Source organism: Epithele typhae, assembly GCF_022376455.1.
Source record: "Epithele typhae strain CBS 203.58 chromosome Unknown BXZ73scaffold_3, whole genome shotgun sequence".
In the NCBI taxonomy this organism is placed as follows: domain Eukaryota; kingdom Fungi; phylum Basidiomycota; class Agaricomycetes; order Polyporales; family Epitheliaceae; genus Epithele; species Epithele typhae.
The window spans coordinates 473,086-500,528 of NW_025954194.1; the positions used below are offsets into that span (position 1 = coordinate 473,086).

General features: G+C 59.3%; 13 protein-coding genes across 13 annotated transcripts; 9 read left to right on the forward strand and 4 right to left on the reverse strand.

Moving 5' to 3' along the window:
* Positions 1-39: 39 nt before the first annotated feature.
* On the forward strand, positions 40-1,400 carry BXZ73DRAFT_96651 (uncharacterized protein; the record flags this gene model as incomplete). Its single annotated transcript, XM_048027127.1, has 2 exons — positions 40-668; positions 725-1,400. The coding sequence occupies 2 exons, from the start codon at positions 40-42 to the stop codon at positions 1,398-1,400; spliced, it is 1,305 nt and encodes a 434-aa protein (XP_047882513.1).
* Positions 1,401-2,713: 1,313 nt separating this feature from the next.
* BXZ73DRAFT_39793 (ribonuclease H-like domain-containing protein) lies at positions 2,714-3,562 on the forward strand (the record flags this gene model as incomplete). The annotated part of the gene is made up of 5 exons (XM_048018453.1): positions 2,714-2,811; positions 2,870-2,991; positions 3,056-3,151; positions 3,220-3,386; positions 3,437-3,562. The coding sequence occupies 5 exons, from the start codon at positions 2,714-2,716 to the stop codon at positions 3,560-3,562; spliced, it is 609 nt and encodes a 202-aa protein (XP_047882514.1).
* Positions 3,563-4,051: 489 nt separating this feature from the next.
* Positions 4,052-5,168, forward strand: BXZ73DRAFT_96653 (uncharacterized protein; the record flags this gene model as incomplete). The annotated part of the gene is made up of 3 exons (XM_048027128.1): positions 4,052-4,819; positions 4,882-4,910; positions 4,952-5,168. The coding sequence occupies 3 exons, from the start codon at positions 4,052-4,054 to the stop codon at positions 5,166-5,168; spliced, it is 1,014 nt and encodes a 337-aa protein (XP_047882515.1).
* Positions 5,169-5,809: 641 nt separating this feature from the next.
* On the forward strand, positions 5,810-7,588 carry BXZ73DRAFT_96654 (pectin lyase-like protein; the record flags this gene model as incomplete). The annotated part of the gene is made up of 12 exons (XM_048027129.1): positions 5,810-5,953; positions 6,039-6,144; positions 6,210-6,334; positions 6,404-6,415; positions 6,480-6,550; positions 6,613-6,639; positions 6,707-6,749; positions 6,811-6,830; positions 6,900-6,927; positions 7,066-7,232; positions 7,328-7,360; positions 7,432-7,588. The coding sequence occupies 12 exons, from the start codon at positions 5,810-5,812 to the stop codon at positions 7,586-7,588; spliced, it is 933 nt and encodes a 310-aa protein (XP_047882516.1).
* A 1,088-nt stretch (positions 7,589-8,676) lies between these two features.
* Positions 8,677-10,122, reverse strand: BXZ73DRAFT_96655 (Vta1 like-domain-containing protein; the record flags this gene model as incomplete). The annotated part of the gene is made up of 3 exons (XM_048027130.1): positions 8,677-9,670; positions 9,730-9,952; positions 10,017-10,122. The coding sequence occupies 3 exons, from the start codon at positions 10,120-10,122 to the stop codon at positions 8,677-8,679; spliced, it is 1,323 nt and encodes a 440-aa protein (XP_047882517.1).
* Positions 10,123-10,372: 250 nt separating this feature from the next.
* BXZ73DRAFT_87116 (NAD(P)-binding protein) lies at positions 10,373-11,447 on the forward strand (the record flags this gene model as incomplete). The annotated part of the gene is made up of 6 exons (XM_048024429.1): positions 10,373-10,406; positions 10,427-10,582; positions 10,639-10,789; positions 10,900-11,011; positions 11,070-11,299; positions 11,336-11,447. 6 exons carry the CDS (start codon positions 10,373-10,375, stop codon positions 11,445-11,447), a joined length of 795 nt encoding a protein of 264 aa, XP_047882518.1.
* Positions 11,448-11,633: 186 nt separating this feature from the next.
* BXZ73DRAFT_73748 (uncharacterized protein) lies at positions 11,634-14,499 on the reverse strand (the record flags this gene model as incomplete). Its single annotated transcript, XM_048021935.1, has 5 exons — positions 11,634-13,040; positions 13,096-13,523; positions 13,600-13,634; positions 13,665-14,304; positions 14,364-14,499. 5 exons carry the CDS (start codon positions 14,497-14,499, stop codon positions 11,634-11,636), a joined length of 2,646 nt encoding a protein of 881 aa, XP_047882519.1.
* Positions 14,500-14,929: 430 nt separating this feature from the next.
* BXZ73DRAFT_39108 (uncharacterized protein) lies at positions 14,930-16,006 on the forward strand (the record flags this gene model as incomplete). Its single annotated transcript, XM_048018312.1, has 3 exons — positions 14,930-15,048; positions 15,103-15,667; positions 15,722-16,006. The coding sequence occupies 3 exons, from the start codon at positions 14,930-14,932 to the stop codon at positions 16,004-16,006; spliced, it is 969 nt and encodes a 322-aa protein (XP_047882520.1).
* Positions 16,007-16,417: 411 nt separating this feature from the next.
* Positions 16,418-17,894, forward strand: BXZ73DRAFT_87118 (cytidine deaminase-like protein; the record flags this gene model as incomplete). Its single annotated transcript, XM_048024430.1, has 6 exons — positions 16,418-16,531; positions 16,810-16,979; positions 17,186-17,407; positions 17,469-17,639; positions 17,699-17,776; positions 17,825-17,894. The coding sequence occupies 6 exons, from the start codon at positions 16,418-16,420 to the stop codon at positions 17,892-17,894; spliced, it is 825 nt and encodes a 274-aa protein (XP_047882521.1).
* A 66-nt stretch (positions 17,895-17,960) lies between these two features.
* Positions 17,961-21,404, reverse strand: BXZ73DRAFT_87119 (armadillo-type protein; the record flags this gene model as incomplete). Its single annotated transcript, XM_048024431.1, has 7 exons — positions 17,961-18,802; positions 18,862-19,375; positions 19,405-19,458; positions 19,480-19,662; positions 19,687-20,019; positions 20,041-21,309; positions 21,366-21,404. 7 exons carry the CDS (start codon positions 21,402-21,404, stop codon positions 17,961-17,963), a joined length of 3,234 nt encoding a protein of 1,077 aa, XP_047882522.1.
* Positions 21,405-21,703: 299 nt separating this feature from the next.
* On the forward strand, positions 21,704-24,176 carry BXZ73DRAFT_87120 (para-aminobenzoic acid synthetase; the record flags this gene model as incomplete). Its single annotated transcript, XM_048024432.1, has 4 exons — positions 21,704-21,754; positions 21,779-22,324; positions 22,354-23,645; positions 23,732-24,176. The coding sequence occupies 4 exons, from the start codon at positions 21,704-21,706 to the stop codon at positions 24,174-24,176; spliced, it is 2,334 nt and encodes a 777-aa protein (XP_047882523.1).
* A 453-nt stretch (positions 24,177-24,629) lies between these two features.
* On the reverse strand, positions 24,630-26,095 carry BXZ73DRAFT_39431 (Clavaminate synthase-like protein; the record flags this gene model as incomplete). The annotated part of the gene is made up of 7 exons (XM_048018375.1): positions 24,630-24,660; positions 24,713-24,930; positions 24,990-25,275; positions 25,330-25,407; positions 25,463-25,740; positions 25,794-25,949; positions 26,009-26,095. 7 exons carry the CDS (start codon positions 26,093-26,095, stop codon positions 24,630-24,632), a joined length of 1,134 nt encoding a protein of 377 aa, XP_047882524.1.
* A 230-nt stretch (positions 26,096-26,325) lies between these two features.
* On the forward strand, positions 26,326-27,153 carry BXZ73DRAFT_96662 (E2 ubiquitin-conjugating enzyme; the record flags this gene model as incomplete). Its single annotated transcript, XM_048027131.1, has 6 exons — positions 26,326-26,334; positions 26,383-26,464; positions 26,528-26,623; positions 26,680-26,768; positions 26,828-26,975; positions 27,038-27,153. 6 exons carry the CDS (start codon positions 26,326-26,328, stop codon positions 27,151-27,153), a joined length of 540 nt encoding a protein of 179 aa, XP_047882525.1.
* Positions 27,154-27,443: the final 290 nt, after the last annotated feature.

Consider the following 27,443-nt stretch of genomic DNA (forward strand, 5'->3'; position numbering starts at 1 on the left):
ACGCTGTCAAATCCGAAGAGCTCGCGCCTAACTGTCAATATGCAAGTCGAAGATCGCACCCCCAATGACCTGGTCCAAAGCGAGCGCGGGCCACCACTTCCACGGGCTCTCGCCGGAGACCCGCCTTGGGACGATGGACGCGCTTCCGAGTCAGAGCGGGCAGTCCCATCTGTCGCAGGTGGTCATGCGCCGAAGCAGACGTCCACCGGGACGCCGCAGTCCGTCCCAACGACACAAGAGGAGCTGCTCGAAAACCTTGTCTTCGCGCTCGCGACGAGACCCCGCCCCAGCATCGCCCAAGCGGTCGCGTACCATGCCCGCTTTCCGTCCCTGCACTCGACCGCGTCCTTCAACCTACTTATCCGGTACGCGATCCGGCAGGCGACGTTCGGGACGGTGCGGCACTTGCTGGCGCAGATGGTGCGTGACCGCATACTCGGAGACGAAGAGACGAGAGCGCTGCGGGTGCGGTGCATGGTGCGGATGGGGCTGTGGACTCGGGCGTGGCGCGAAGAGCAGGAGCAGGCGGAAGTGCAAGAGTCAGGGCTGCCCGCACGGATCTGGTACGAGTTCTGGGACTCGGTCAAACAGGGCGCGATCTCGGACGTCGAGCGCGTGCGGGGACGCGTGGCCACCGCTCGAATACGACGGCTGCAAGCTGCGCCCGCGTCGGTGGTGGAGGAGCGCTACCAGGCTCTCGTGACGCACCCTCCCGCGTTCGCAGAAGACGGCGGCGGGTCCCGCAGCACGTCGTGCAAGCGTTCGTGCGCTCGCTCGTCGCCCAGGGCCGGCGTGACGCGGCGTCCACGGTTGCGTCCGAGTACATCCGCTCGCTGCCACCCACGCTCGACGCCCGGCTCCGGGACGGCGGCCTCGCGCTCATCCACCTCCTCCTGGCCCCGGGATCGCGGCGGCCGAAGCTCTCCGCGCACTTTGCCGCGCTCAAGACGCTCTTCACCTTCCTGGACATGCACCGCGGCCTTCGGCCGACGGCGCAGACGCTCGACTTCCTCCTCCGCGGCCTGCTCCGCTCCCGCCACGGCGGCGCCCGCGCGGACAGGCTCGTGAGCACCTTCCGGAAGCGCTGGGGCGACGGGATCGCGGACGACCCTGGCGTCCGTCGGCGGTGGGCCGCGCTCTGGTTCCGTCAGGGCGACGGCGAGCGCGCGCGCGCGATCTCGCAAGCACAGAACAAGGCTGACAGGCGGCGACGGAGGCGGGCGCGGAATGAAGGCACGACGGCTGGGCACGACATTGGGAAGGCGCGGTGGATGGGGCGGCTCGAGCGGCATCGGGCTCCGCGGATAGACAGGGAGCGGTGGGCCTGGCGGCAGCTGAGGATACGGATGGCGCGGGCGAAGAAGCGCGCTCGGGAGGCTGCGGGGCACGCGCCCGGCTAGTCCTGTTCTCGACGCGCGTCGGGCGGGGCGCGAGGGTGGACGAGGCGGGGACGCGCAGGGGTGTGGATATTGCGTTCGTACGACGAGACTCTCGCTTTGATGGACGTCATGTTTGCTGGTATAATGTCTCACCTCGATCGGCCTAATCATCCGTTTGGGGCGGTCTCTTCAGTATGGGGTGCCAGGGCTGGCGGCGTGCGGACGTTTCATGGACGTCGACAAGTTGTCTGACGTTCACGACAGCCGCCTACGAGTTTGCACAGGTTGCGGTTGGAAGGACGCCGGACCGCTTTATGCCGAATGAGCATAGGATGAGTGGTGTGGGCGGCAGCCGAGGGGAGTGTCGGTGCGTGTGCGCACCAAATGGTTCGGCTTCCTGGGCTGATTTACTCGTCGCAGGACGGGGACAGCCTTCCGTGGCCGCAGAACATGCGCTGGATGACTGATAGACTGGATTGGGGCTCCGCGAAGGTCGAGGGGAGACAACCGACGGCGGTGAAGTCATAAGGTGGACAGAGACACTCTAGTGCGGCAACTGAAAATTTCGCACAGGGTCGACAGATGAGTCGAGCACACAGGGCGGTGAGTCGCGCGCGGTGGCTGGGATTCGACAGTTAAGCAATTCCAGATTGCCGTCGAGGCCGCAGATCGGATCTGGCGTGCACGCACCCACGCCACCGGGCCCCAGATCGAGCGGCCAACGTTTAATCCAGCGCTGGACGGCTGCCAGCGACGGGCCCTGCCAACGAACGGCTCCCCCGCCAGGCTGTCCCCCAAGGTGTGTCATTCACCGCGTCCAGGGCCAACTAATTGCTTGGGCAGAATGTCCGCGCGACCTGCTCCCGGCGTCCTAGCGAGGGCCGGGAACGTGCTCGGTATGTTGCGGGCCTGCTCGATTCAGTGCCCCTCGGCTCACCATCGCGCACCGTCCAATGGCCTCGTCGCGCGCGCCCAGCCCGTAGATTGCAGGTTGGCGGCGGGCACAGGCGCGCCGCTCCAGGGAAGCAGGCGCCCTTCCCTGCGCAGCGCTGACGTCCGGCCGGAGATGGTCCTCCGCCCCCAATCTCGCGCCAGATGGACGGCGTTGGCGAATCTGTGCGGGAGATCGAGCCCCTCGGATCCATCGCCGGCGTGTCCGAGCTAAGCTCAGGCGCCTTCAGAGGTGGCCAACTCCTCGACCGTCGACGAGCCTTGGCCTTGTCTGGCAGTCGTCGGATTGAAGATCGCAATGCCCAATTTAAGACCCCCGTCGGCCTCCGCTCTGGTCACCACAAACCTCCAGCGCCCTCCCACGACTCCCCAGCGCGTGCACAATGTCCCAGAAGTACCCAGTTCCGCCGCCCGACAAGTACGTCGCGCTCTCGACCGCCTGCGTCGGATGCGGCCCTGGCGGAGGGACGCCCATGATCGCGTGCGTGCCCGTTTCTGCCGCTCCCGCGCCGCTCCTCGCGCTCACCATATCTCCCCAGCCGCGTCGCGGTCGTCGACTATCGCGGCCGCGAGCTCTACTTCACCTACGTCTCTCCAACGATCGCGGTCACCGACTATCGCACCAAACACACGGGCATCAAACCCGAGGACTTGGAGCCTGGTCAGCCCCTCCGTCCGCGCCTCTAACCACTCGCCTCACATTAACTCCTCCTTCTCCTCGGCAGGAAGGGCACTTCCTTGGGCGACGGTCCAGCAGCAAATCGGCCATCTAATCAAGGACAAGATTATTGTCGGCTACACGCTCTGGCAAGACTTGTCTGGTCAGTTATTCTCGTCTCGTGCTCGCTCAAAGCCTTGGACGTGCTGCGTTCTCACCGGCATCCTGCAGTCATTGGCATCTGCCATCCTGCGGTCGCCACGCGTGACGTCGCCTTGTATCAGCCATTCCGGAACGCGCTCCAAAACATGGTCCGCAGCAATACGCAGACCATCGGGCTGCACACCCTGATGTGGCTCCTCATGCGCCGCAAGATCCAAGACACCCAAACGTGTCCGGTACGCTGCCCGCCCCCTCGCTTGCCCCGAACCTACTGACCGTGCCGCAGCTGGAGAACGCCCGGGCGGCGATGGATCTTTACCGGTCCCGGGCGGAAGAATGGGAGGGCATCATCGCGAAGGGCCAATGGCCTACCTCGCTGCCTCCCAGTACATTCTCACGATGCTATACGTGATCCCAAGCTTCGGAGATTGCCTGCCCTCTGGCACTGGCACTGAGCTTCAATGGCTCGCTAGCCCTCCGCGGCGTCCCCTGGGGGTGGTACGCGACCACGCCGTGACAAGCGGGGGCACTTGGCCCCAGAACGTTTTGCTACGGCACTCCGATCAGAGGTGCCGCGACCAGTTGGTGAACATCTTGTCATATAGCGTAGCCAACCCGCGTGGCTTTCGCCCAGTCGTACTTACTCCGCACTACTGTAATCTGTCTCTAATGTACTCCGGAGTCTACTTTTAGTACCTGCGCCGTCTAATAAACGGTTGCGGACCCTCGGGTCATCATCTTAGGATCACGGCGGACCGTCGTTGCCTCTGGGGTGTGCGTGTCGACCTCGACGGAGCAGAGACGTCGAACGGATGCAAACCTGCCACCGCGCCACCGCACGTGCCCCGGCGTCATCGCCCCGCGGACAAGCCCGCAAAGGGAAGCGGACACGGCTTGCACCATGGCCTCCACCTCGTCCGAAACCCACCTCCGGGCCCCTGCGCCCCACCTGTCCCCAACGCCCCCAACCGACCGCGCGACCCGCCTCGTGCTGCCCCCCGCCCCCGACCGCGCCGCAGACGGCGCCCGCCACGACAGCCCCGTCGCCGCCGCAGTCGCCTCTCCCCACGACGCCGTCCTCGCCGACCTGCTCGCCGGTGGCCCAGGCTCGCGAGACGTCCCCGGCCACGCTCGCCCAGAGGGTCTGCGCTCCGCCCCGAGGCTCGGCGTGCTCGCGGGCGCGCCCTCGGTGTCGCGCACCGCGAGCCCGTCCGCCGGCGCGCGCTCCGCGGCGTCCTCGCCCGGCGGCGCCGCGCACGAGCCGCTCTTCGACCCGTTCTCGGGCGCGCCCGTCGGCGTCGTCGTCCCCAAGAGGCACGACGAGCACGAGAGCGCGCCGGGGCCGAGCCCGCAGTTCGACCGGCGGCGGGACGAGCTGTGGGCGCGCCTGGCGAGCATCCGCGAGCTGCAGAGCGACGTCGCCGGCCTCCACGTCCAGATGGAGGGCATCGGCCTCGGCGACGGCGGGCGCGGCGGGAAGCGGGCGCCGGGCGCGGGCGTCGGGCGCGTGCACTCGGACACCATCCCCGTCGCCGGGGACGAGTGGGGCGTCGACGACGACGGCGACGGCGCGGAGGGCGCGGAGAAGCGCGCGCGGGGTGCCGAGTTCACGAACCTGGCGGAGACGTTCAAAGGCCGACGTGAGGCGATCGACGCCATCATGGGCAAGGTCGGCGTGTTGCTCTTACTTCGGGCCGCAGAACAGTGGAGGCTGACCTTCGTGCTGCACAGCTCGGCGAGCTCTCGGATGCGCTCACCACGTTCCACGCGTTGCCCACGCCCGTGATGGACTTCACACCAGCCGGAACGCCACCAAGGATTCGATGCTCGCGTCGCCTGACCTCGCCATTGCGACCTCGCCGGCCAGCACCGTTGCCTCGCCGTCGCCCGAGTTCACGTCTTCGATCCCCAAGTTCGTGCTCACGCACGAGGCCGACCGCGGCGTCATCCACGACAGCCCGATCTCTGCCTCCGGCGAGCTCTCAAACGGCCACCCACACGGGACGCCGTCTCTCTAGCGTCGCTACTTTGGCGCACTCGGTTCACGATGGACTGCAGGCTCTCACTCCATTATCGTGCCACGGGGTCGGCACCACTATGTACGCCAAGCCTTTGCTTCGTTCAGATAGACTTACGGTTCTCATATTGCATCTACACTTCTAGCACCACATGGACATGGACTCCTCTTCACACACATGTACTTCGCCCTATTTTCTACCGCCTCTTTTCCGCCGACCCCTCACAACCCCCTCGCGGCGTGCACCGAAAATCACCCGGCAAACCGCACGCGTGACTGCCGTAAATCGGCCTCTGACGAGTGAGTGTGCGTACGAATCATCAAGGTGAGCACCTCATGGATCCGGGGACGGAGTGATCGCATCGGCGTGCTTGAAAGTGCTTCCCGCCGGGGCCTGGGGCGGGCCGGGGCGCGCAGGCCCGGCGCGCTGAGGCCATTCAGACCGGTTTATCCGCCGTTAGCGAGGCGCACTGGTGACCTTTCGGGTGAACGTCGCGAGAGTACGCCTCTCTCTGCCCGCTAGGCACATCCCGCATGACTGCCGCGGACCGCGTTTTGCCTGCCGCGGTCTGTGCGGTATATAAAGCGCAGGTCGCTCGGGGCCGCAGCCCCTCCAAGTTCTCAAGGACCCGAGCGTTCACGATGTACACCGGCTTCCTTCTCTTCTTCTCCGCGCTCCTCACGGGCGCCCTCGCGCTGAGCTCTCCGCCGTCGGGAGCGATCACGGTCGGGAACGGCGGCAAGTACTCGAAGCTGTCTACCGCGCTCAAGGACACATCTAGCTCGGTGCGTGCCCGGTGGCGCACTCTCGCTTGCAGCAATACAGCGTGCCTCCAACGCTAACGCTGACGCCGCTTTGGCCTCCGTCCAGACGTACTTTATTTACGCCGGCACGTACACCGACACCGCGATCATCACGCGCGCGAACGTCAAGGTCTACGGACAGACGAACACCGCGGGCTCCTACACCGGGAACAGTGCGTGGTCGCCTCGTGGCCCTAGCCGACGTGCCCGAGCATCCACGCTGACGCGCCGTCGACAGCGGTCACGATCACGAACAAGATTCCCGCGTCCTCCGCGGGCTCGAACGACGCGAGCGGGACGGTGCAGGTGCACGCGACGGGCGTGTCCCTCTACAACCTCAACATCGCGAACACGTACGGCAAGGTGCGTCGCGGCCGGGTCGGGCTTCCTGCGATGCCTGCCTGCTGATTCCCGTGCGGCCTTGTGATGCAGCCCGTCGACCAGGTGCGTCGGTGGACGCTCGATGCCCCACGCGCGTTACGTACTCACCTGTCCGTCGCGCCCGCAGTCCCAGGCGATCGCGCTCAGCGTGCAGGCGGGCACCTTTGGCGCGTACGGGTTGAAGATCTCAGGCTACCAGTAAGCAGTGCGGCGTCGAGTGCCGTCGCCGAACTCTCGACTGATGGCTGCTGCCGCTGCAGGGACACGCTCCTCGCGGACAAGGGCACGTAAGTGGTTAAATGTCGCGGAGGCGGGTGTTCGGGAGCGGCGGTGACCCTAACCGTTCCGTGCCAGACAATTCTACTCGAACTGCTGGATTGAGGGCGCGGTGGACTTTGTGCGTCGCTCTCGCGCGCGTTGTGGATCCCACACGGAGGCTGAGACTTCCACCCACACAGATCTTTGGCCAGCAGGCGTCGTGAGTCGCTCGGATGGGCCGATGAGCTAATGGGACGTACTGAATGGAGCGGAATCGCTGCCTGCACAGCATCTGGATCACCAAGTCCGTCATCAACGTGAGTGCCTCCCCCGAATGAATGCGTCCGGGCCCGGGTCGTCCCGTCCGCGGTCGAGGTTCTCCACCTGGACTGCGGACGGCGCGCGGCGGGCGCTGCCGTACGCGGGCGCCCCGACGCTAACACGCACCCCAACAGACGGTCGGCACCGGGTACATCACCGCGTCCGGGCGGTCGAGCAACGACGCAAACTGGTACGTGATCGACCACACGACGGTGCAGGGCACGGGGACGCTGTACCTCGGCCGGCCGTGGCGCGATTACGCCCGGGTCGTCTTCCAGAGCTGCAGCCTCGGGAGCAACATGTGAGTCTCCGCACGGCGTCTTCCCCCCAGGCTGAGCGCGATCCGCGCGACCCTGGACGCACCGTGCGTGGGCTCTGACCCGCCTCCTTTCGCAGCCAACCCGCGGGCTGGTCCATCTGGAGCTCCTCGTACGTCGCCTCGGTTGTGGTGTTGTGCTAGCTCGCGCGCTGACCGACGGCCGCGGGGCTGTGCGCTGCAGGACGCCGAACACGGACCACGCCACGTTCGCGGAGTACGCCAACACGGGCTCCGGGGCGTCGGGCACGCGCGCGAGCTTCGCGTCCAAGCTCTCGTCGGCGGTGTCGATCACCACGGTGCTGAGCTCGACGAGCTGGATCGACCAGTCTTTCCTCTGAAGACGAGGGCGTCGCGAGTGGCCGTCGCCCTTTGGGACGGTCGATAGGATCGATGTTGGGAGACGCGCGGGGGCAGCCGAAGTAGGGTGGTCGATAGCTACGTAGCACGCTCGGTGTCGCCTTTCGCCATGTTTGCCGCGCCGTTCCGCGTCGTGCGACGGGGCATTAGATTGTGCAATGTGCATGTGGGCGCGCAGGAGCCCACTGACAGAAGAAGAGCTCGGAGAGAACCAGGCTGGGCCGACGAGCAACACGGCGACCCAGCCTCGTGCAGCCAAGGTCCACCATTCCAACGTCGAGCCGAGATCTCACTCGTCCACGCCTCCGCCATCGACATCGACATCGACAGAAGGCGGAGAACGCGAGCTCGGGCACGTCGGCCTTGTTGTCCACGTGCATGTGCGCACCGGCTCGGGCCCGCCGGCCGTCCGCGGACAAGGCCCCGCAGGGACCCACTGGAGAACGCCGTGGAGCGATGCTCGCGTCCGGAATCTGTGCCAGACGAGCCAGATCCCGCAGCGCCGCCCTGCGCGCCGGGCGATACGAGCCGAATCTCGCCGGGCCCTCGCACCGAGCGTGCGGTGTCGAATCCGAGCGCGTCCCCCGCCGCCACATACACGTACACGGCGCCGGGTGGCGGGGGGCAGCGTCCGCGCGGTCGTTGGAATCGAAGCGCGACTCGCGCTTTCCCAGTCCGCGAACCCGTCTCCGATTGCCCCGGTTCTGGCTCCGCCCACCCGCGTGGGTCGCGAGATGGCGTGCGTGGCGCCCTGTTCGATCCTGGGCCTTCAGCGCAGGCGGCGATCGGAGCCAGGCGGCGGCCGTGGCGGGAATCTGGCCGCATCTGGCGCAAGATCGCACGTCCACGCGCCGCGAAGATGTCGGCTGGTGCTCTTCCGGAAGCGATCCGGGTGCCTTTGGTGGTTCGCGCGGCGAAAGCCGCCGGTGACTAGTGACTACTGCAGCTGTTCGCAGACTGTACGGTAACGGGGACTACGAACGAGATAACTTAGTAGAGCTGTCTCAGAGCAAATAGCGAACGACAAACACCCCCAAATCCAACCCGGAGCGCCGCAATAACCTACGCCTCAGGCCTCAGGGCCCCCTTCCAGCATCCGCAGCGCTGCACGCAGCTCCTTGATCGCCTGCGTCGAGTCTTCGTAGTCCAACGCCGAGATCGCGTACCGACAGTGCTTCTGCACGCGCGACACCATCTGCGGCGTCAGGTCCGGCGGCGGCATCGTTACCGTCGCCCTTCGTGGGTCAATGGGTGAAGGTCCTGGGTGCACCGCCGCCGACACAGCAGATGGTCGTCCAGGTCGGTGGGCAGGGAGTGCAGGCGGAAGGTCCATTGGTGGCGCAGAGGGCGTGCCGAACGCAGCGCCAGGAATGGGGTCGAATGGTGGTGCAGAAGGCATGCCCATGGACGGATATTCGGGCGCGCTCGCAGCGGCTGAGGGCGCGAAGTGCACCGACTTGCCCGCCGACGCCGGCGGCGTCGTTTCCACGCCCAGCTCGTCGTCCGCACGGCCCTCCATCTCTTCGCTCACGAACGCCATGCGCCGCGATGTCGACGGGCTAACGATAGGAGACATCTCTTCCCCGTCCTCCATGGGGAATCCTGGCGTTCCCGGCGTCGCAGCCGTGCTCCACCCCCCAGGGCTTGTCGGCGGTTGCGACGATGAGAGACCGTCCGAGAGGTCTGCGCCAAGGAAGCCAGCCTGGCCCACGGGCGGCAGGTCCGTCAAATTCGCGGGCGCAGGGCCGTTGCGCGAGAGTGTTGGGGGCGACTGCCTGGAGGGCAGTGGCGATTGGGCGGCGGGCGGCGTCGTGGGCGGCACGACGGCGACGTCGGGGACGGGTGCACTGGGGAGCTCAAGCTCTGCCTCCGGCTCTGGCGCGGCGGGACCAGGGGTCGGTTTGCGGCCCTCGCGGATCGCTTTGGCGATGTCTACCGCTTTCCACTTGGCGTACGTGATCTTCTCTTGGATCGAAGGGAGGTCGATGCCGACCTTATCGCCGTCGAACGTCTTGAGCAGCTCGAGGAAGTTGGACGCGGCAACGAATTTCTTCGCGGTGTTCCTTCGAAGCAGCGCTAGTTTGGATGTGTACGAGAAACGTCAACAAGGCACGGTACTCACTTGTTTGAGGCACCCCTCCTGTCCTCAGAGTCCGCATTCGCGAATACTCGCAGGGCGAAGTTCTCGATGTATGCGGCCGCGGCAGGCTCATCATGCACGGCGTCGTTCGCTCCAATCTCGTTCTTCAGGTGTTCCAGCAAACCGAGCAATTCGAGCAGGAATGTGCGTGCGGCGGCGTCTTTGAGCTTGAGCCCGATTCCTTGTTGGGCGGCGTAGTACGCACCTGGGATGAGTCCGAGGACCTCAGCGGCTAGGACAGGCGGAGTGGCGGCGGGCGATGGACGTACACCAATACGAGATGACGGGGTCATTCGAGGAGAGCTCTTCCGCGCGCTGGATGTACGGCGCGATGGACTTGAGCTCTGGGGGGATGGGCGGCAGCGAGAGACCCATCGGCGGGACTGGAGCTGGAGTCGGGACGGAGGAGAGCTGCAGAGCCTCACTGGCAGTGATGTCACTGCGCGGCCGCGAAGGGCAGGTCGATCCCACGGGTGGTATAGATTGTGGCTGAAGGACTCATGCGACTGGCGATGACGTCCCGCTGAGTCGTGCTTGACGGAGTCACCTCGTCCGTTCGTCTGCCATATCTCTCGCGACCGCGGTGGGTGTATGCGCACACATTGGCCTCTCTTGATTTCCACTCATGTCGCACACCATCCCAGAACAGTTCAAGAAGGGTTGGAAGCCACCATTCCAGCGTCAGGACAATGCCAACGCAAACTCGACCCTGCGCCGCTGGACGATATCACCTCCGATGGGGGGCACTACAAGCCCTCTGGAAAGCTTGAAGGCCGGAAAATCATCATTACGGGAGCAGACAGCGGGATTGGAAGGAGCATAGCGCCACTCTTTGGTGCGTCCTTCCTGCGTATCTCGTCATGCGGCTCACATATGCGGGGTGATATGTAGCTCTAGAGGGCGCCGACTTGACCCTGACATATCTTCCTGAGGAGAAAGAAGACATTCAAGAGATGGTCGATCTCATCAGCAAGAAGACGCAGGGCGAACGAGTGATCCTCACTCTCGAATGTGACCTCCGCAAAGAAGACGTTTGCGCGCAGTTGATTGGCAAGCACATCTCTGTACACCACTGACTGGATGCTTTGTACGTGTCTGCCTTCTAGGAAGCTATCATGGTACTTACCACGCGTACGTCCGCGCCCGTGATAGAATTCTCAACCATGGCACCCAGAATGCGAACAAGTATTTGCCCACGTTGCCGACCGAGCAATGGCATGAAGTCTTCGATACCAACATTCATTCCTTCTTCTACTTGACCAAGGTTTGACTCTCCTGGTTGTAATTCCAACCTTTCTCTTATGTGCTGCGCATAAATCCAGGCGGCCGTGCCTCGGCTAGAACCGGGGTCTTCAATCACTTTCAATGCCTCCATCAACTTCGCTGTCGGCCATCCCGAGCTCACCGATTACACGGCTACCAAGGGGGCTATGATCGGGTTCATGCGTGCGCTCAGCAACCAAATTGTCGGCGAAAAAGGCATTCGTTGCAACGCCGTGGCTCCAGGTCCGATCTGGACGCCACTCGTGGCAGTGATACTTCGCGCGTTGTGGTGCTGCAGATGCTAATCAGGTGACCAACCATCCAGTCCAGCTACCATGAGCAAGGAGTCTCTCCACAACTTTGGTACATCTGTGCCCATAGGTCGTGCAGGGCAACCTATTGAAGTCGCCACTGCGTTTGTGTATCTTCTTCTGTAGACTCCAGTTACATCAGGTTAGTGGGCTTTGTATCTTGATAATTTATCGTGTCTCGCCCATCGCGCACAGCGGACAAGTCATCCATGTCAATGGAGGCGTGGTCATCGAATGGATCCACTACACGTGTATCATACCCTGCCCTCCTGTATACACAGAACAAATGCGACAATCCGTTCCACTGCAGCCCTACGGCGCCTCACATGCTCGAAGGCGCTCCTCCAGTGCAGTAATCCGCCCCTTCACCAAGCTCCTCCCCGCCTTTCCGTCCGTGTCACGACCATCATCAGTGACTGTTGCCGACCCCGAAAACGTCCCACTGCGCTGCTTGCTGGCAGGTGGCGCGCTGGCCGCGTGCTTCGCCCTCGGCCTGTCCACCGGGAGCTCATCAAACGACTTCGCGACGATAGGCTCGGGCACGGACATCCGCCGTGCGCTCCTCGGCGGCCGGATGAACGTCTGCTCCGCACACGCGCTCGACGGCAGACCCTCCACGACGGCCACCGCGGGCGTACGCGCCGGCCCCGCACGCACCACCTCGGACGCAACCAAAGCGGCACCCCGGGAGAGCCCCGAGGAGGAAGTCCCGGGCGGGTCCGGGTTGCGCACGTAGAGCGTCGGGTGCACGCGCAGCTGCTCGAGCGCCGAGATGGTCGCCGGTATGTCGCTCATCCGGGAGGACTGAGAGGGAGGGAGCGGGAGAGCGCGGGAGCTGCGGATAGAGCCTGAGATTGAAGCCGAAGTCGAAGTCGAGGGAGGGAGGACGCCGAAGCGGAAGGATGTGCTCGACGTGTTTCTGAGGCGCGGGGTGGGGGTGCTGTCTCGGTCCCCGTCTCCCGACATCGAATTCAAGGGCCGCCCGTCTCGACTGCCTTCTGTTGGGAGATCTCTGGTCTCGGTGGGATGCGAGAAGATACGACTGCCATGACTGAGGGACGTGCGAGTAGATCGACTGCCAGACGACGCCATGGAAGCGTCCTGAGGTCGTGGTTCAGATGACGATTCGAGAGACGGAGATGGAAGATGACATGCTGGGGGCGATGTGTCGATGCGGTCGCCCTCGAAGGGCCTATTGGCTTGTGTAACAGCATTCAAAATCTGGTCCATCTCGTCTTGCGAACCCATGTCGCCAAAAAGGTCACTATTTCCGAGCTTGTTCTGGGAAGAGCAGACAGAGTGGGCGAGGGATGATGAGGAAGCACTGGAGTAGAAGCTGGTTTCAGAGACCGAGGACGAAGAGATGGATTGGAATATGGACACGCGGCCGTCTTCTGAGTCTTCGTGCTCCCCGGAGTCCAGAGGATCACGTCTTCTTGCTGAAAAGGGAAGGTCGAGGGTGCTTGAACGGTCCCGCGCGATGGACGAGGAACGACTGGTGTAGGTCCCATCCACGAGGTCGTGTGGGATGAGCCGAGTGTACGAGCCATTCGGAGCGATGAGAGGCTCGCTGGGCATTGGATCGATGGACAAGAAGTTGGCGACGCGGACGGGGAGGGTAACATGGAGGTCGGGGCTGAGGACACCGACATCGACGGACACTCGAATCGAGTACTCGACTTCGATGAACCGAGATCGAGAAACAGATAGCGCGTCGTGCTGCAAATGTGCGTCTTTCGTAAGAACGCTCATGTAAATAGAGGCGATCGCTTACTGGTATCAGCAGGTGATGAGCAAATTGAGCCTCTTGGAGGGCCGGAATACCCCACCACCAACCTTCAGCACTAGCATGTCCCTTCGTGACCGGTTGCGCGCGCTCCAGCACCGACAACGCAACTACTTTGTGAGTAGTGGTTCGCTGCGAACAGTCAGGACCGACGGTGTTCCCGGGGCTGAGGTCGGGGCGGGGTCTAAACGTCGTAGTCGTCCGCACCAGTGTGAACGTCGCAGTCTTGATAGACTTCTTGGAATCATTGATCACCCAAACGCGTATGCTGCACTGCTGTCCTGCGACCCAAGTCATACGGTGGAGGGCCGCTGTGAGGCGGATCTCTCCGCCATTACCCAGGTTCTTCTTGGCAGCCGCTTGCACAGGTCGCGGGGCACTTGCGAGGGCAACTGAAGGTCCAGTCGCGGCCAGATCTGGCATTCACGATAGAAGTGGGAAATGGACCGTTTCCCCGTGGATGCGTCTTTCACTTTGATGGAGCTATGTGACCCTGTGAGTGAGAGCCCTTCTCGCGCGAAGTAAAACTGTAGATGGCTTACATCATGGTTATGTACCGTATCCCTAGCCCAGACTGAAGGACAGGGGCGCCTTTCGGCTTCCCGAAGAGGTCGTCTGCAGAGAGCATCATGGCGAACGGGATGACGTATACCCCTTCCATTGCACGTGAATAGCCCTCAGAGTCTGCGTCGGATGTGAAGATACGAGAGTAGGCGTCCGTTATAGAAGATAAGAGGCTGGAGCGTTGGTAGAAGGTGTAGTGGTCTCCAGAGTTCGACAAACACTCGAAGCCGAGGACCCGGACTTTGCCCTCGGCAAGGAGCACAGGCGATTCTGTCTTGTGCCGCCGGCGGACCCGGATCTTGACGCTGCCGCGCATATAGCCACCTTCAACGCAACGGTCGCTTTCCAGCGCGATGTCCACCTCCACGCGGGCTCGTGGTTTGGCTTGTTCAAGCGAGACGGTGTGTATCTTGCGGCCCTCCTTGTCTAGAGTGGGAGTATGTATAGAAGACACGATGGCGCCAGGTTTAAGTCTTGAGCTTGAGTTTCCTAGCAACGATTTGAGCTCGGAGGCATTGCGCGAAGGCGAAGCATCGAAAGTCAAGAGGGAATCGTGTCGGCTGAAGGCACTATCGGTGGGGTTTCGCTGCGGAACGACTCCTCCCGGCGCAGGAGCAATTATTGCATTCAAAACTGTATTCAATGCATCGTGAGCATGAGTTGATGCGGCACTCGGAAGGGGGATCACTTACCTGGTCGAGAATCATGACCTGACGAGATGGCCCCATTTGAGTCCGGACCCGGAACGGGAGTATACGAGGCAGTAAGCGTATCGATGAATCCTCCTGGACAGGACTGCGAGCCAGACGAGGGGTTGCCTTGGTCCATGACGGCAGAGAGAGGTCACAAACCAAGACCGTGGCTTGCGGTCAGGCATGCCTGGGGCAAACTGGGGAGGCTGACATGGTGCCGAAGGCGGGACAGGCGCTTGTGTGACAAGCACCAGTTTCATCTTGAAAGTTGCGTCTTCAAATCACCCTGAGCAGTGTCTCGTTCATGGCCTTGGACGCGTGGTTGGCGTCGAGCTCCAAGAGCAGTCACAAGACGCCCGTGCCCACACGCCTCGTCCCGTCCCCGACGGCGCTCTCCTCCTTGGACGCTGCCTCCATCTTCGAATCTCGTAGCTTTCGGCTCAGAGCCTACCAAGACCTCTTGAACACGATGCTAGTGATATATGTATTGATACAGACTTCGTATGCTCAACAAATACCCTCACAGCTTCTGTTGCTACTGTGTGGCTCGGCAATCCGCGCTGCACATGTCCGCAAACGTCGCCAGGTCGCACAGCAATCAGACGAACAGAGCCAGACATAAAGATGGCTCAGAACGCAAGCCCGTATTCAAGAGCGTCGTAGGCAACCCCTTTCACGTGTCATGGTGACGTGTTGGACCACATTTACACTCGGGCACACTGCTAACCTGACTGCGCAGGCCATCAGTACCAGTAAACGTGCAAAACTCCATCCTCGCAGCGATGATGAACATACTTGAGGGAGTATCTGTCTACTATCTCAGCAGAGAACAATCTAGAAAGAAGAAAAAGCGAAGCCTGTTGACGCAGGGCGATCGCGTCACCAAGAAAGATAACGCTGCTTCTACGGAGGTCGACTCTACTCATTCCATTGATAAACCACAACCTCCCCCCATCCTGAGCTCCATGGCCATCGGTATCAATGAAGTCACGCGACGGTTAGAGAGCATATCGCGCTCGCATCGGAGCACCCTTCGTGCCAAGGGAAAGGAGATCTTGCCGGAGCCCACAGACATTCCCTCGAGCCATTCTCAGATCGTCCTCGCTTGCCGTGCGGATATTGATCCCCCACTACTCATTGCTCACCTGCCAAATCTCGTCGCGGCCTGCAATTCCACGAGAAGACCTTCGGACCCCAACGCCGAAGGCCCGCAGGGGACATGGCTCGTTACCATGTCAAAGGGCAGTGAAGGCATTCTCGCAGAGGCTATGGGACTGAGGCGTGTCTCCGTTCTTCTCCTCGAGGTCAGTCTATCTGTACGTTCTCTTGTAGATCTGAACTAACTTTCGTGTCGTCAGAGTTCAGCCCCGCAGTTCTCAGCAGTATGGTCATTGCTCCAGAACATACCCCTACTCACCGCGCCCTGGCTTTCTGTTCCGACGCTTGCGGATCCACTTCGATTGGTGCCAACGCATATTAAACAACTACGAACGAGCGCCCCGAAGGATATGAAGGCAGCCAAAGAGCGTCGCTCCGAGGAGCGCAGAGGAGTGAAAGAGAGGGGACGACGGTCAAAAAGCACCACTGCGGACAAGGCAGGTCGGAGGGCGATAGTTCGGCATTTAGTGGAGGAAAGTGGCTAGCGCTAGGAAAAAGGTTAGGAAGATGGCTTGAAGTCTGATGAATCGCTGTTGTACCTGGTCTGAAATGTCGATGCATGACTTGACTTGTGAGCGAGGCTGCCGGCCCTGCGCAGCGCAGCTTCGGTCAGTGGTATTGAGGCAGAGGTATGGTTGTGGGCAGTGGCTCTGGATGGGAACTGCCATTGACCCGGGTCTGCGCGCGATGATCAATCAAAGGCATGAGATCTAAATTAGAACCGCGTCTTCGCGCCCAGTACCGCCACGATAGGCCTTCTGGGCAAAAGCCGTTCGCAAGCTCTAAAGCCGCCTATCCCACCAGTTTCCGTTTACTACCTACAACCTGTCTGCCAGGGTATGTCTGCTTTCGGCCCATAGATGAAGGACCTCCCTGATTGTCTAACAGAGCGTGCCATGTTTATCGCCATCATTGGTACCCGATGCTCTGGCAAGAGTACGGTACAAGACTACCTCGTCAAGTACAAGGAGTTTCGGCCAGTGAAGATCCTTCAGGGCACGTCTGAACATGTCGGCACAATTCTCTAGGCGGTGGCGCACGTGTTTTCTCACCGCTCAAATTTGTTGTAGGAGCGCAAAGAGGCGAGCTCAGCTCGGACTCAGACTCCTTCACGTTGCCGATCGGCTCTATAAAGCCCGCCGCCACGTTCGTGGACGACGATCTAGACAATCTGTCTTTCACGGACTCAGTCACCTACAACCCCAACCGCGTGTCGTTCCTGACGATGACCTCCCCGGTCTCATCCTGCCTCCCTTCTCCAGCTCCTTTCCAGTCCAGTCAAAACCAGCCCTTGCTGTTTGGCTCGGCCGCAGAACTGCTGGCCCATGTCACCAAGAACTGGCGTACGAACTTCGTGACGATTGATCTTATTACTCGACAGGTTCTCGAGGACTTCAGGACGCGGCCTTTTGTCCTCGTTGTAGGAGTGGATGCTCCGCTTCTTACTCGATTTCGCCGGTGTTCGGACTGGTAAGATTCTCGTCGCGTGTATGTCTTCCCCGACGCTCATGGCAAGCTGACAGGTCAATGGACGGCTTCTCGCTGGAAGAATTCATCAGGCAACACGACACCTTCTACTTTGGATCGGGCACCTCAGGCGAAAGCACTCCAGGTCACACACGCACCGATTTCGGAGGCCAGGACCAGCATGAATCCTTCAAGAGTATCAGCGAACTGGCGAATCTACATGTGGTCAACGCGTTCGAAAGCATCACGGCGTTCTACGAGCACCTCGAAGAGACCAATCTTGTCGACCCAGAGAGACTTCGTCCAGGCTGGGACACCTATTTCATGCAACTCGCCTCCCTCGCTTCTCAACGGTCGAACTGCATGAAAAGGCGCGTCGGTGCAATCTTAGTCCGCAATAAGCGAGTTGTTTCTACAGGGTTAGCCTTCGAGAGCCTTAACGTCGATGATGAGTGAGGCTGACGTCTTGCGGTGGCTTAGATACAACGGAACTCCTCGGGGGCTCACTAACTGCAATGAGGGAGGATGCGTGCGGTGCAACAGCGCGAGCGAATCATCAGACGAGTGCTTGTGTCTGCACGCGGAGGAAAATGCGCTGCTGGAAGCAGGAAGGGAGAGGGTCGGTGATGGTTCCGTCCTCTACTGCAATACGTGCGTTGAGCGTCTTTTAAGCTGATAGGATCGATTCTGACGAACCCTGCGTTCTTTAGCTGCCCTTGCTTGAAGTGCACCATCAAAATCATACAAACGGGCGTTAAGGAGGTTGTTTACAATCTCAGTTACAAAGTGTACGTGGGTTCCTTTTCGAATCTATCCCCTCGCTGATAATCTAAAAGCGACGATGCTTCGGCGGCACAGTTCTCCGAAGCAGGAGTTGTCCTTCGACGGCACGCAATGCGCGCCTGATCATATCATTGTTAGCATCTTTGCGTATCACGCCTTTGTAAAACACATACCCGAGCGTTCAGCAACTCACTCTCCCTCTAGTATCATCTTTACGTTGCGTTCTACGTTCCACTTCGGCTCCCGCAAGAAAGCAACCGATCCTTCTATCCACCCGACCGTCGCTGCCAGTCCCAACCACACCGCATCCTCGTTGTTCTCGCTGAGGACTTTGTACAAGCCCCTCGCGGCGGTCTGAAGTTCTTCGTGCGCATCGCTCCTCAGGAACCTCCGGAAGAGCACGATGATCTCCCAGCACGCTGCGTCCTGGGTGTCCACGCCTCGTACCGCCGCAGCCATCGTCGAGATGAGCGCACGATAGAGTCTGTGCGAGTGAGTGTACGCCGACTCGGTCCCGACCCCGGCACCACCCGCGCGCCGCGCGAGCGCGCTCGACGCATCGGCGCGGCAGAGGCGGTCCAACATCGTGCGGAAGCGCGGCCAGACGTCGTCCCAGATCCGGCGGCTCATGAAGTTCCCGACGTGCGTGGAGAGCGCTTCGATGAGTACGGCTGCGGCGCTGGTGACGAACGTCTCGGCATCGTCCAGGCGGTTGAGGATGAACGGCCAGGCCTTGTGGATGGAGGGGAGGAGGGCGGACTCCGGGAGGACGGGAACAGCGCGGGCGAGGAGCAAGAGGATACGGGCGCGAATGGTCGGTGAGCTGTGAGTGAGGAAGTACATGGAGCGGGAGACGATTTGAGTTGTCAACAATTGGCTTGGGGTCGGAGGGATCTCCGCCAATGGAGGCTGTGCGGTCGACTCGACTTCTTCACCGTGGTCTCGATGAATTTGTTTATCTTTGGATGGGGAAGGGTCTGCAATTGGTTTATCGGCGTCGAGCGAAGGAGCTGGCTCTGCATGGCGTTGGACTAGCCATTCCTCGAAATTTTGAGATAGTCAATATTCGTCGCGGGCTTCGTAGCAGTACGGAACGATGCGCGAGCCACTTGGTGTTCTTCGTCTTCCTCGATGGCCTTGACGACTTCTCCCAGGACCTCAACAAGACCGTCGACGACCAACTCATATCCATGGTATTCGTCAAGGCGATCGAAACATTCCTCCACCACGTCTCCGGCCTTTAGGACAACATCGCGACCAACCAAGCGAACTAAGACTGCCAGCACCTTAGTGGCGTCGATGTCGAGCCACCTGCGCGACAAGTGGCGCGACACGGAATCAAGAGCGTAGTCGAAATTCGATAGTAGCAGATTGGCAGGGGTGGCATAAGAGGTGACGTTGGTGACGAACGACAGAGCAGCCAGTCCAGAGGTCGAGATAAAAGAGTTGTCCGATACGATGCCATGTAGGATGGGGTATAGCGCCTGTAGCAATAGCGGCGGGAAACGACTTTCCAATATGCCAGAGGTAATGGATAAGAGTTGCAGCGATAAGCCACGGTGTATAAATGGTTGGATGGCGGTGTGAGACGAGGTTGAAGACAACTTCGGCTCGCTTGTGAGACACCCCGCACTTGGACGAGCCCGTGGACGTGCTCCACCAATACGTTGTCTTCAGGGGGCTGGTCCTTAGGTTCCGCATCGCGTACTTGGGAGTCTTCATCGATCCATTCGTCCCAGTCTTCCGCTAGTTGCTTTGCAATATCCCGTGAGATTTTTTCCAAACGACGGCTGCGAAGTATGGGCACTGATTCGTCGGCAGGGCTGCTCAACGAAACGTGTCCGACTCCTTCGAGAAGACGACAGGCACACCACATCGCCGCTGCGGACCTCTTCCCTCGTCCGGCCCTACCCACGTCCAGGAACCACTCCAGCGCAAAAAGGCACCCGTCTCCTCCTCCTTCACCAAGCGAGCGCAGCATTCGTTCGAGGGCCTCTCGTGCGGAACGGGAACCAAGGTGTCGCAATTTGAGTTCTGGAAACGGGACAACGCGCGGCGCGGAGGAGTCGTTCTCGAGTAAAAGTTGCGTGGCCGATGTCGGAGCAATGGTGATGGAAGGGATGTCGAATTCCATATTTGAAAGGAGACTCCAACCCCATTTCTCGACGCCACCGTTAGGACCGAGAAGCTGGCCTACTCCCACCGCTATGGAGTGTATTCCTGGGACCGTGGCGCTCGGAGATGCCAGCTGACATACAGATTGAAGTACTTCAGCAGCGTGCTCCACCTTAGCGTCCGCATGAGAGACAAGAAGTCGAGGGAGGGATGTGAGATAATTGTGCGAGATGTGGAGGAGGGCTTGGAGGAGCCTGTGCCGAGAAGTCGATGTAGTTGTAAGGAGGTGTCTGAGAGATGCATCAGCTTGAGCGGAGACACGCTCAAAAGTTGATATCCTGAGCGAAAGTAGAAACGATAGGAGGAGGGGCCGTGATTGGGGTAGCGTGAGTGTAGTGTTTGATAGCACGGCGACAGAGAAGACGGCAAGACCGTTGAGAGCAGAGGGATTCTGATGCTTGATGAGAGGGGCGAGACTGTTAAGCGCAATGTGTAGCTGTGAGGCGGTTCCGCGTAGCCAGGTTTCAGTGCGTGGGGTCGAATAAGGAGTGTTTGGAAGAGCGTGCTGATTCTCGCGTTGTGCGCCTAGACCTGTCAGATCTTCAAGATTGTCGTACGCTCGAATGGCCCCTTCACGGATGCATGCTGCGTCGGAGATTGCTCGTATGATGGCGTGTTGCATAACGAAGAGAGCGGCTGCGACCACATCTCCGTTGGCCCATCCTTTCCCCGATCCAGAACCCAGCGCGACCTTCGACAAGGTGCTGATTGTTCCAGGGAGGACGGAGGGTACGAAGCCGTCAGGGAGGTAATCTTCAACGACCGTGGCGAGGACCTTCAAAGATGTCCGCTGCAGTGGTGGATGGGCGGATTCGGCTGCGACCATGAGCGAATTCAACGATTGTCCTAAAACTGGCAAAAATTTGAGGGATTGCACATGTGATCGAATCGCCTCCAGCTTCTGGAGATCACCATCAGGTTGACCTCGAGCCAGACTGTTTGCATCGATGGTACGTCTTCGAAGCAGTGTCCAAAGACAGGCAGCGGCAGCTGTCTTCGTCTCGTCGTCCCTGTCCCGCCCTTTCCCCTTGCGGTCAATTCCACCAAGGATAGCGCTGCACCACATGAAGAGTTGCTCCCAGACTATCATTTCCATATTTAACCACCAAACATCGCAGATATCGGCCAAGATGGACAGAAGGATCTCCATGGTGCGATCGGGTATGGATGAGGGATCATTTCGACGTAAGATTGAGGAAATAGGGAAGAAGACATATGAGATGGTTGCGGGAGCGAACACATGGCCTTCTTGTTTGAGCAAGACAATCGTATCGCGCAAATTTGATAAAAGTTGATTGGTGGTAGGAATGGAGGCTGAGGAGAGGAGGGAGTTGGCTAACAGAGGGACACAGGTGACCTTGAGCTATGGGCGCAGGAATTGATGAGGACAGATCACCGCAAAAGGTGCACTAGACATACTCGCTGGAAAGCACTCTGGGTTTTCTCGACGTTTTCCATGGCAAGGAAGCAAGTGAGGACGGCAGGATGAGGGTAGTGATGAAAGGATGGCGGTGCACAAGAGCTCGCAAGTGCTCACGGCAGCGTCACCAGTGACAATGGTCATGTGAATGTGACCGACGCGTCAAGAATTTGTCTCCATCGGACTATGTCCTCGCTTTTCGGTCGTCCCACTTCGCTCACTCTCTCGTCCTCCTGCTCCCAGTCTCCATGCGCGCTCTCTAGTCGTGTAGCATACCCATCCTCCTAATCTGGTCTTCATTCGCCTTCGTGCGTCGGCATCACTCCGCCAACAAGCTATGCCCAGAATTCTCTTGATTGACTCGTACGACTCCTTCACCCACAAGTACGTGTATGTGCAATTATGGATTCAGAACAGTTACGAATATATCTTCAGCCTTGCAGCCTTGTGCAAACGCGCCATTCCTGGTTCATTCGTCCACATCATCAAGAACGATGAACTATCTCCCTTGACTCTTCTCCCCCTTCTAAGTCACTTCGATGCTGTCATCGTCGGCCCCGGGCCAGGCTCCCCAGACAACCTCGCAGACGTGGGGGTTCTCAAGGCACTGTGGCATCTATCCGATGAACACCTCCTACCTGTTTTCGGTGTTTGTCTTGGCCTTCAAAGTCTCGCTTTCGAATATGGCGGCGAGGTCCGCCGTCTCCGTGTCGTAAAGCATGGCCAAATTTCTACGATCCAGCACTTCAACACCTCCATCTTCCAGGACGCCGGCGAAGTCTGTGCGGTGCGCTATCATTCCCTCCACATCGTCCTTTCGGGGAGCGAAGATTTGGTTCCACTCGCTTGGGCGGACGATGGCGAAGAGAATGGCAAGGTCCTCATGGCTGTCAAGCACGTACACAAGCCTTTCTACGCTGTTCAATATCACCCGGAATCGGTCAAGCGGAAGCCGGTGGTGAACTTGTTCTCCGCAACTTCTGGGAGCTGGCAAAGGACTGGTCCTCTCGGCATGCAAGATCCGTCCGTCCCTGGGACTTTCAAGCAGAGACCTCCCTCGGACCGTCATGGCCACGCATCCTCCCTCGATCCAACTCGCCTCCGGCGACACCTGCAACAGTCGCCCAACAAACTTTGCGCGGATTGCCATTGGATCTCGTTACCATTTGCGATATGCTGGGCGTGGACGATGAGAACGCCAACTTCGTGGTGTTGGATTCAGCCGCCGCACCCGGTCGCTTCTCGATTATTGGGTGTTTGTCACCTCAGTCACCCCGTATCACCCATTCAATTAGCGCTCCCTTCGTTCAAGTTCGGCGAGGAACTGTTGTGGATCGAGAAGACCTCGAGGATCGCGATATCTGGTCATGGCTCAATCAATTCATGCAACGCAGAAAAGCCGTTGGTGGCATACCTGAAGTACCTTTTTGGGGAGGTCTCGTTGGTTATCTCAGCTACGAACTTGGGGTGTGCGGTCTCACATCTCTCAAGTCATACGAGTCATCCGTCAATCGTCATCCCGATATGAACCTAGTTTTCGTCGAACGGAGTATCGTGGTGGATACCCATTCCGGAGCGATCCATGTTCAGTCTATCGCTCCTTCTGACCGCCAATGGCTAGATAGTATGGTCGTCAGGCTCAAGCATCTTCCAGCCGCGACTTTGGTCAATCCGCAAGCTCCACCCGAAGCTCGTACTCCACGCGCCACATCATCGACGACTACTGTTCATTTCCCCGACCGCCAGTCATATATATCGAAGATCGAGGCAGCACAGGAGCAGCTCTTCGCGGGCGAGTCCTATGAACTATGTGTCACTGCCCCCACACACATTACTATTCCGAAACCGCCCTCGGCCCATGAATCCTCCTCTTCGTGGGCTCGATACAAGACGCTTCGCTCCCGCAACCCCGCACCCCATTCCGCGTACATACGTCTACACCCATCGACTCTACTTTCCTCGTCTCCCGAACGATTCCTCTCTTACGGTCGTCCTCCCTACGGCCTTTGCCAACTTAGGCCCATCAAAGGCACGGTCCGGAAGGCCCCGGGGATCACCCGCTCGGTCGCCGAAGAGATGCTTTCCGGGAGCATCAAAGAGGTCGCCGAGAATCTTATGATCGTAGATCTTATACGTCACGATCTCCATGGCGCGGTTGGCGAAGACGTGGAGGTCAAGCAGTTCTGCGTCGTGGAGGAGTACGAGACTGTCTGGCAGCTCGTGAGCGTTATTGAAGGTTGCCCTTCATCTCCCTCTCGGGATGGTTCGGAGTTGGGATTGTCAGTCCTACAGAGCTGTCTACCTCCTGGTATGGTTCCTCGCCTATGTTCTATGCGTGTTATACTCATGTTCTGGATACAGGCAGCATGACGGGTGCGCCCAAGAAACGTAGCGTGGAGATTCTCCAGCACCTGGAAGGCCGGGAACGCGGGATCTACTCCGGAGTCCTGGGTTACGCCGACGTCGGTGGTGGCGGAGACTGGGCTGTCACCATCCGGAGTTGCTTCAAGTACGACGATCTATCTCAGAGGAGCACCGACCCTACCCCTACCCCCTTATCGGATGCAACGAATAATCCAACCCCGCTCAATGGTCTCGCCCTCAAGCTGTCCGCATGCTCGTCAACAAGGACCCACGCCGATTCAACACTCGGCATTGATCCCCTCTGCCACGACGTGTCTACAGAAACATGGACCTTGGGTGCCGGAGGCGCCATCACGGCGTTGTCCGAGCCCGTCGCTGAATGGGACGAGATGCTCACGAAGGTACAGAGTGTCCTTCGAGCATTCGATGTTACAGATTGCTATTAATATAACAATGTCTTTTGTACTTGCGACACTGTAGAGAAGTGTCACTGTAATTACTGCCCTCTCATCATCGGCTTCATCATGCCGATATACCATGCTGTATCATAGAACGGGTTCAACTCCCACTGTGTACCTCTACGTACAACCTTGCTGTAGCCAATCGCATGCATTTACCGTGCCTTCTTCATCAGGTGCAAAATTTCTCTCTGATCGCACTAATACAACGGTTTTGAATATGAAAGTACATGCATACTTGCTTCGCTTTACATTGCTCGGAAATCTGTGATACACTACGTACGAAGGCGCCGCATGTTATGCCTACCACAGGGTTCCACCCTCAAGGGCAATAAACGAGGATCCAAAAAACAAAACAAAAAATTACCCGGACATACTGCATTGTGACAACATCAATATCGCGTCACTGGCCCTCAATGATGTGATTTACTTATTGTGGTCTCAGGCCATGAGAGCAATGTGGCGAAGCTCGCTAGAGGTCAACTTGTTAGAATATACAGTTGGCGCCCCTGAACGAGACATACTTTTGAACCTGTTGACCAACTTTCATGGGCTCGTACGCGGTTTCCTCATCGAGATCCACCTTCCCAAGGTTGATGGTGTCGGCCCTGAGCTGACGAGCCCGAGTCTGGAGCTCAGACATGGGAGCGAGGTCGAAGTCGGACGATAGGTGCCAGAAGAATGTCGATGAGATGCGAATGAGCGGCCGTGTGGGGAACTCGATCTTGCGTCTTTCAATGGCCTAAGAGTATCAAATCAGCAAAGGTGTGTCATCCTCGGGGGGTGGTAGAAATGAATCACCTGAAGGGTGGCATCGTTGACGACTACCTCGTGGAAGCCAGCCTTGATCAGTCCTCCGCCGAGGTGCTCAAGCTGTTTACCGGCCTGGACCAGAAGATACCTCCCAGAAAGTGGAAACTTGACCGCGATACGCTTGCCGCTGTTCCGTGCCCAGATGTTGAGGCCCGGGTAGCGAGAACGGCCGTGGATGGTGAGGAAGTTCAAGTCTGTGTGGAAACCTGCGAGAATGGTGTCCTTCGCGCCGTACTTAACAAGGTCGGACGCAGTCGGCGCAAGAAGATGGGGTCTGAGGAATCAAAGTCCTAAGCCATTGCAAAAAAGAAAAGCCGACTGGACATACCCATATTTGCCTGCATCGCTGAAAGCTGTACGAGGTAAGCCGAGACCAACCGCAGCCATCTCGGCAAGGTCGTTCACGCTGTCTGCAGGGGTGAGCACGACTCGCGCCAGGGCATTTTGAGCCTTCTACTCACGCTATCTTCATAGAGGTCCCCCATTTCTCCATGGCGAGAGTCCACCGATCGCGGATTCCGTCAGACTCAGGGATCACGTTGGGGGCGTTAAGCCCTGGATATTTGGTCTCGTAAGGCGGTACCTCGCTCATTTTCCAAAAGAAACGGCATTTGGGGTCAGGCGAATGGGCGGTGATGTCCAATGGACGTTCTGCAGGGTCAAGACGCTCAATAACCTTGAGACAAGGTTCGTCTACCGCGCACTTCGGTTTCTCGGTATTCTCAAGGGTTACACCGACCTACGAGAGGAGATCAATCATCGGGTTGTCGCACGCCAGGAGAAGGGACTTACCTGGTAGCCTAGCTCGGGACGCTCGTCCCTCTTCAGCAGGTCCTCCGGCTGCGCGAAATAGTCCTCGATCAAGTCGAGAAAAGTGGAGTTGTCCTCCTCTGACACCCGAGAATCATGCACGAGAAGGGCGCCGTAGGCGATAAGCGCATCCGCAGCCTGTGTGTTGCAGTCAGACCGAGCACTGGTGCTCTCGAGGACGGTGGCGCAGGGCACACCTTCTTGCACTCGTTGGTCGCTCCTGGCGACTCCGGCGTGGCAAGGAAGACGTCGAGGTCGACGATGGGGAGAATGACGTCGGACATGGCGGAAGAGGCGGGGCAAGACGCCTTGGCCGGCAGCCCAGCGCAGTCTGCGCGACTCATCGTCTTTCGGCCCGATCGGCAAAGTAAAGCAATCGCGACGCACGTGACCGCTCATAGATGCGAGGACATGGGCGCCTGCGCCTTGACTAACCTTCTGGTCCGCCTGGCACACGCCGCGTTCCTGCGCCCCCTCCTTCGCCACAGACTACGACCCCTGACCCTACCACACCATGATCAAGGTATTCTCACCTCTTTCTGGACATTGGCGGCGTTACTGACCGAGTCAGATATGGAGCATGAAGAAGAACGAGGACCAGGCGGCGAAGAAGAAACCCAAGACTAGTGCCGCTGAGATTCGTGTGCAGAAAGGTGCGCACACACATGCCTCATCCGCAAGCATATCGACGTATATGCGCCTTCGCGGTCTTCTAGACATCACTGAGTTAGATCTGCCCTCAACCATGGAGACCAAGTTTGAGAACCCGACTGATCTCCTGAACTTCACCCTTTACATTCGTCCCGATGATGGTGGGTTTCTTCACTCGTCAAGCGATTGTAGGCGGGTTTTCATATCCTGTGATTAGGCATGTATCAGGGTGGTACCTTCGAGTTTTCCTTCCAGATCAACGCCAACTACCCCCATGAGCCACCAAAGGTCAAGTGCGTGAAGAAGGTACGTGTCCCCCCCACTCATTGTCACTCGAAAGCGCGAACTCATGTCCGTTGTTGAAGATTTACCATCCAAACGTTGATCTTGAGGGCAACGTGTGCTTGAACATCCTCCGAGAAGACTGGAAGCCAGTGCTCAACCTGAACGCCGTGATGGTCGGTCTTCAGTACCTATTCCTTGAACCCAACGCGGATGACCCTTTGAACAAGGGTAAGGGAGCACAATTCTATACATGAGTTTGTGCTTTGTTGCTAATTCTACGCCACCGACAGAGGCCGCAGAGGAGCTCAAGCGCAACCGTGAACAGTTTCTGCACAACGTGAAGACGTCGATGCGCGGAGGTTCCGTCAAAGGCGAGCGATACGACAAGGTCACGACAGAGAAGTAACATGTCGATCGCTTCTGCGGCGTTGTGGGGAGTGAGTTGACTTGGGCGAGACATATCCTTCTGTGGCGTGTTGAGAACGTCTGATGTAGATTAGATGTGTAATATCTGCTGTCCGAATATTTTTCCTTGTGTCTGTCGATCTCAGCCATGGTTTGTGGCGCATATCTGAGGCTACCTATTCGCCGATATCTGTGTATTAATTGAAGCCACTGATGGCGTTGAAAAGAGGTCACGTGCTCGGTCCGAGGCGAGTGGCAGCCGCTCAGATCTCAGAATAGCTTCTTCTCGCC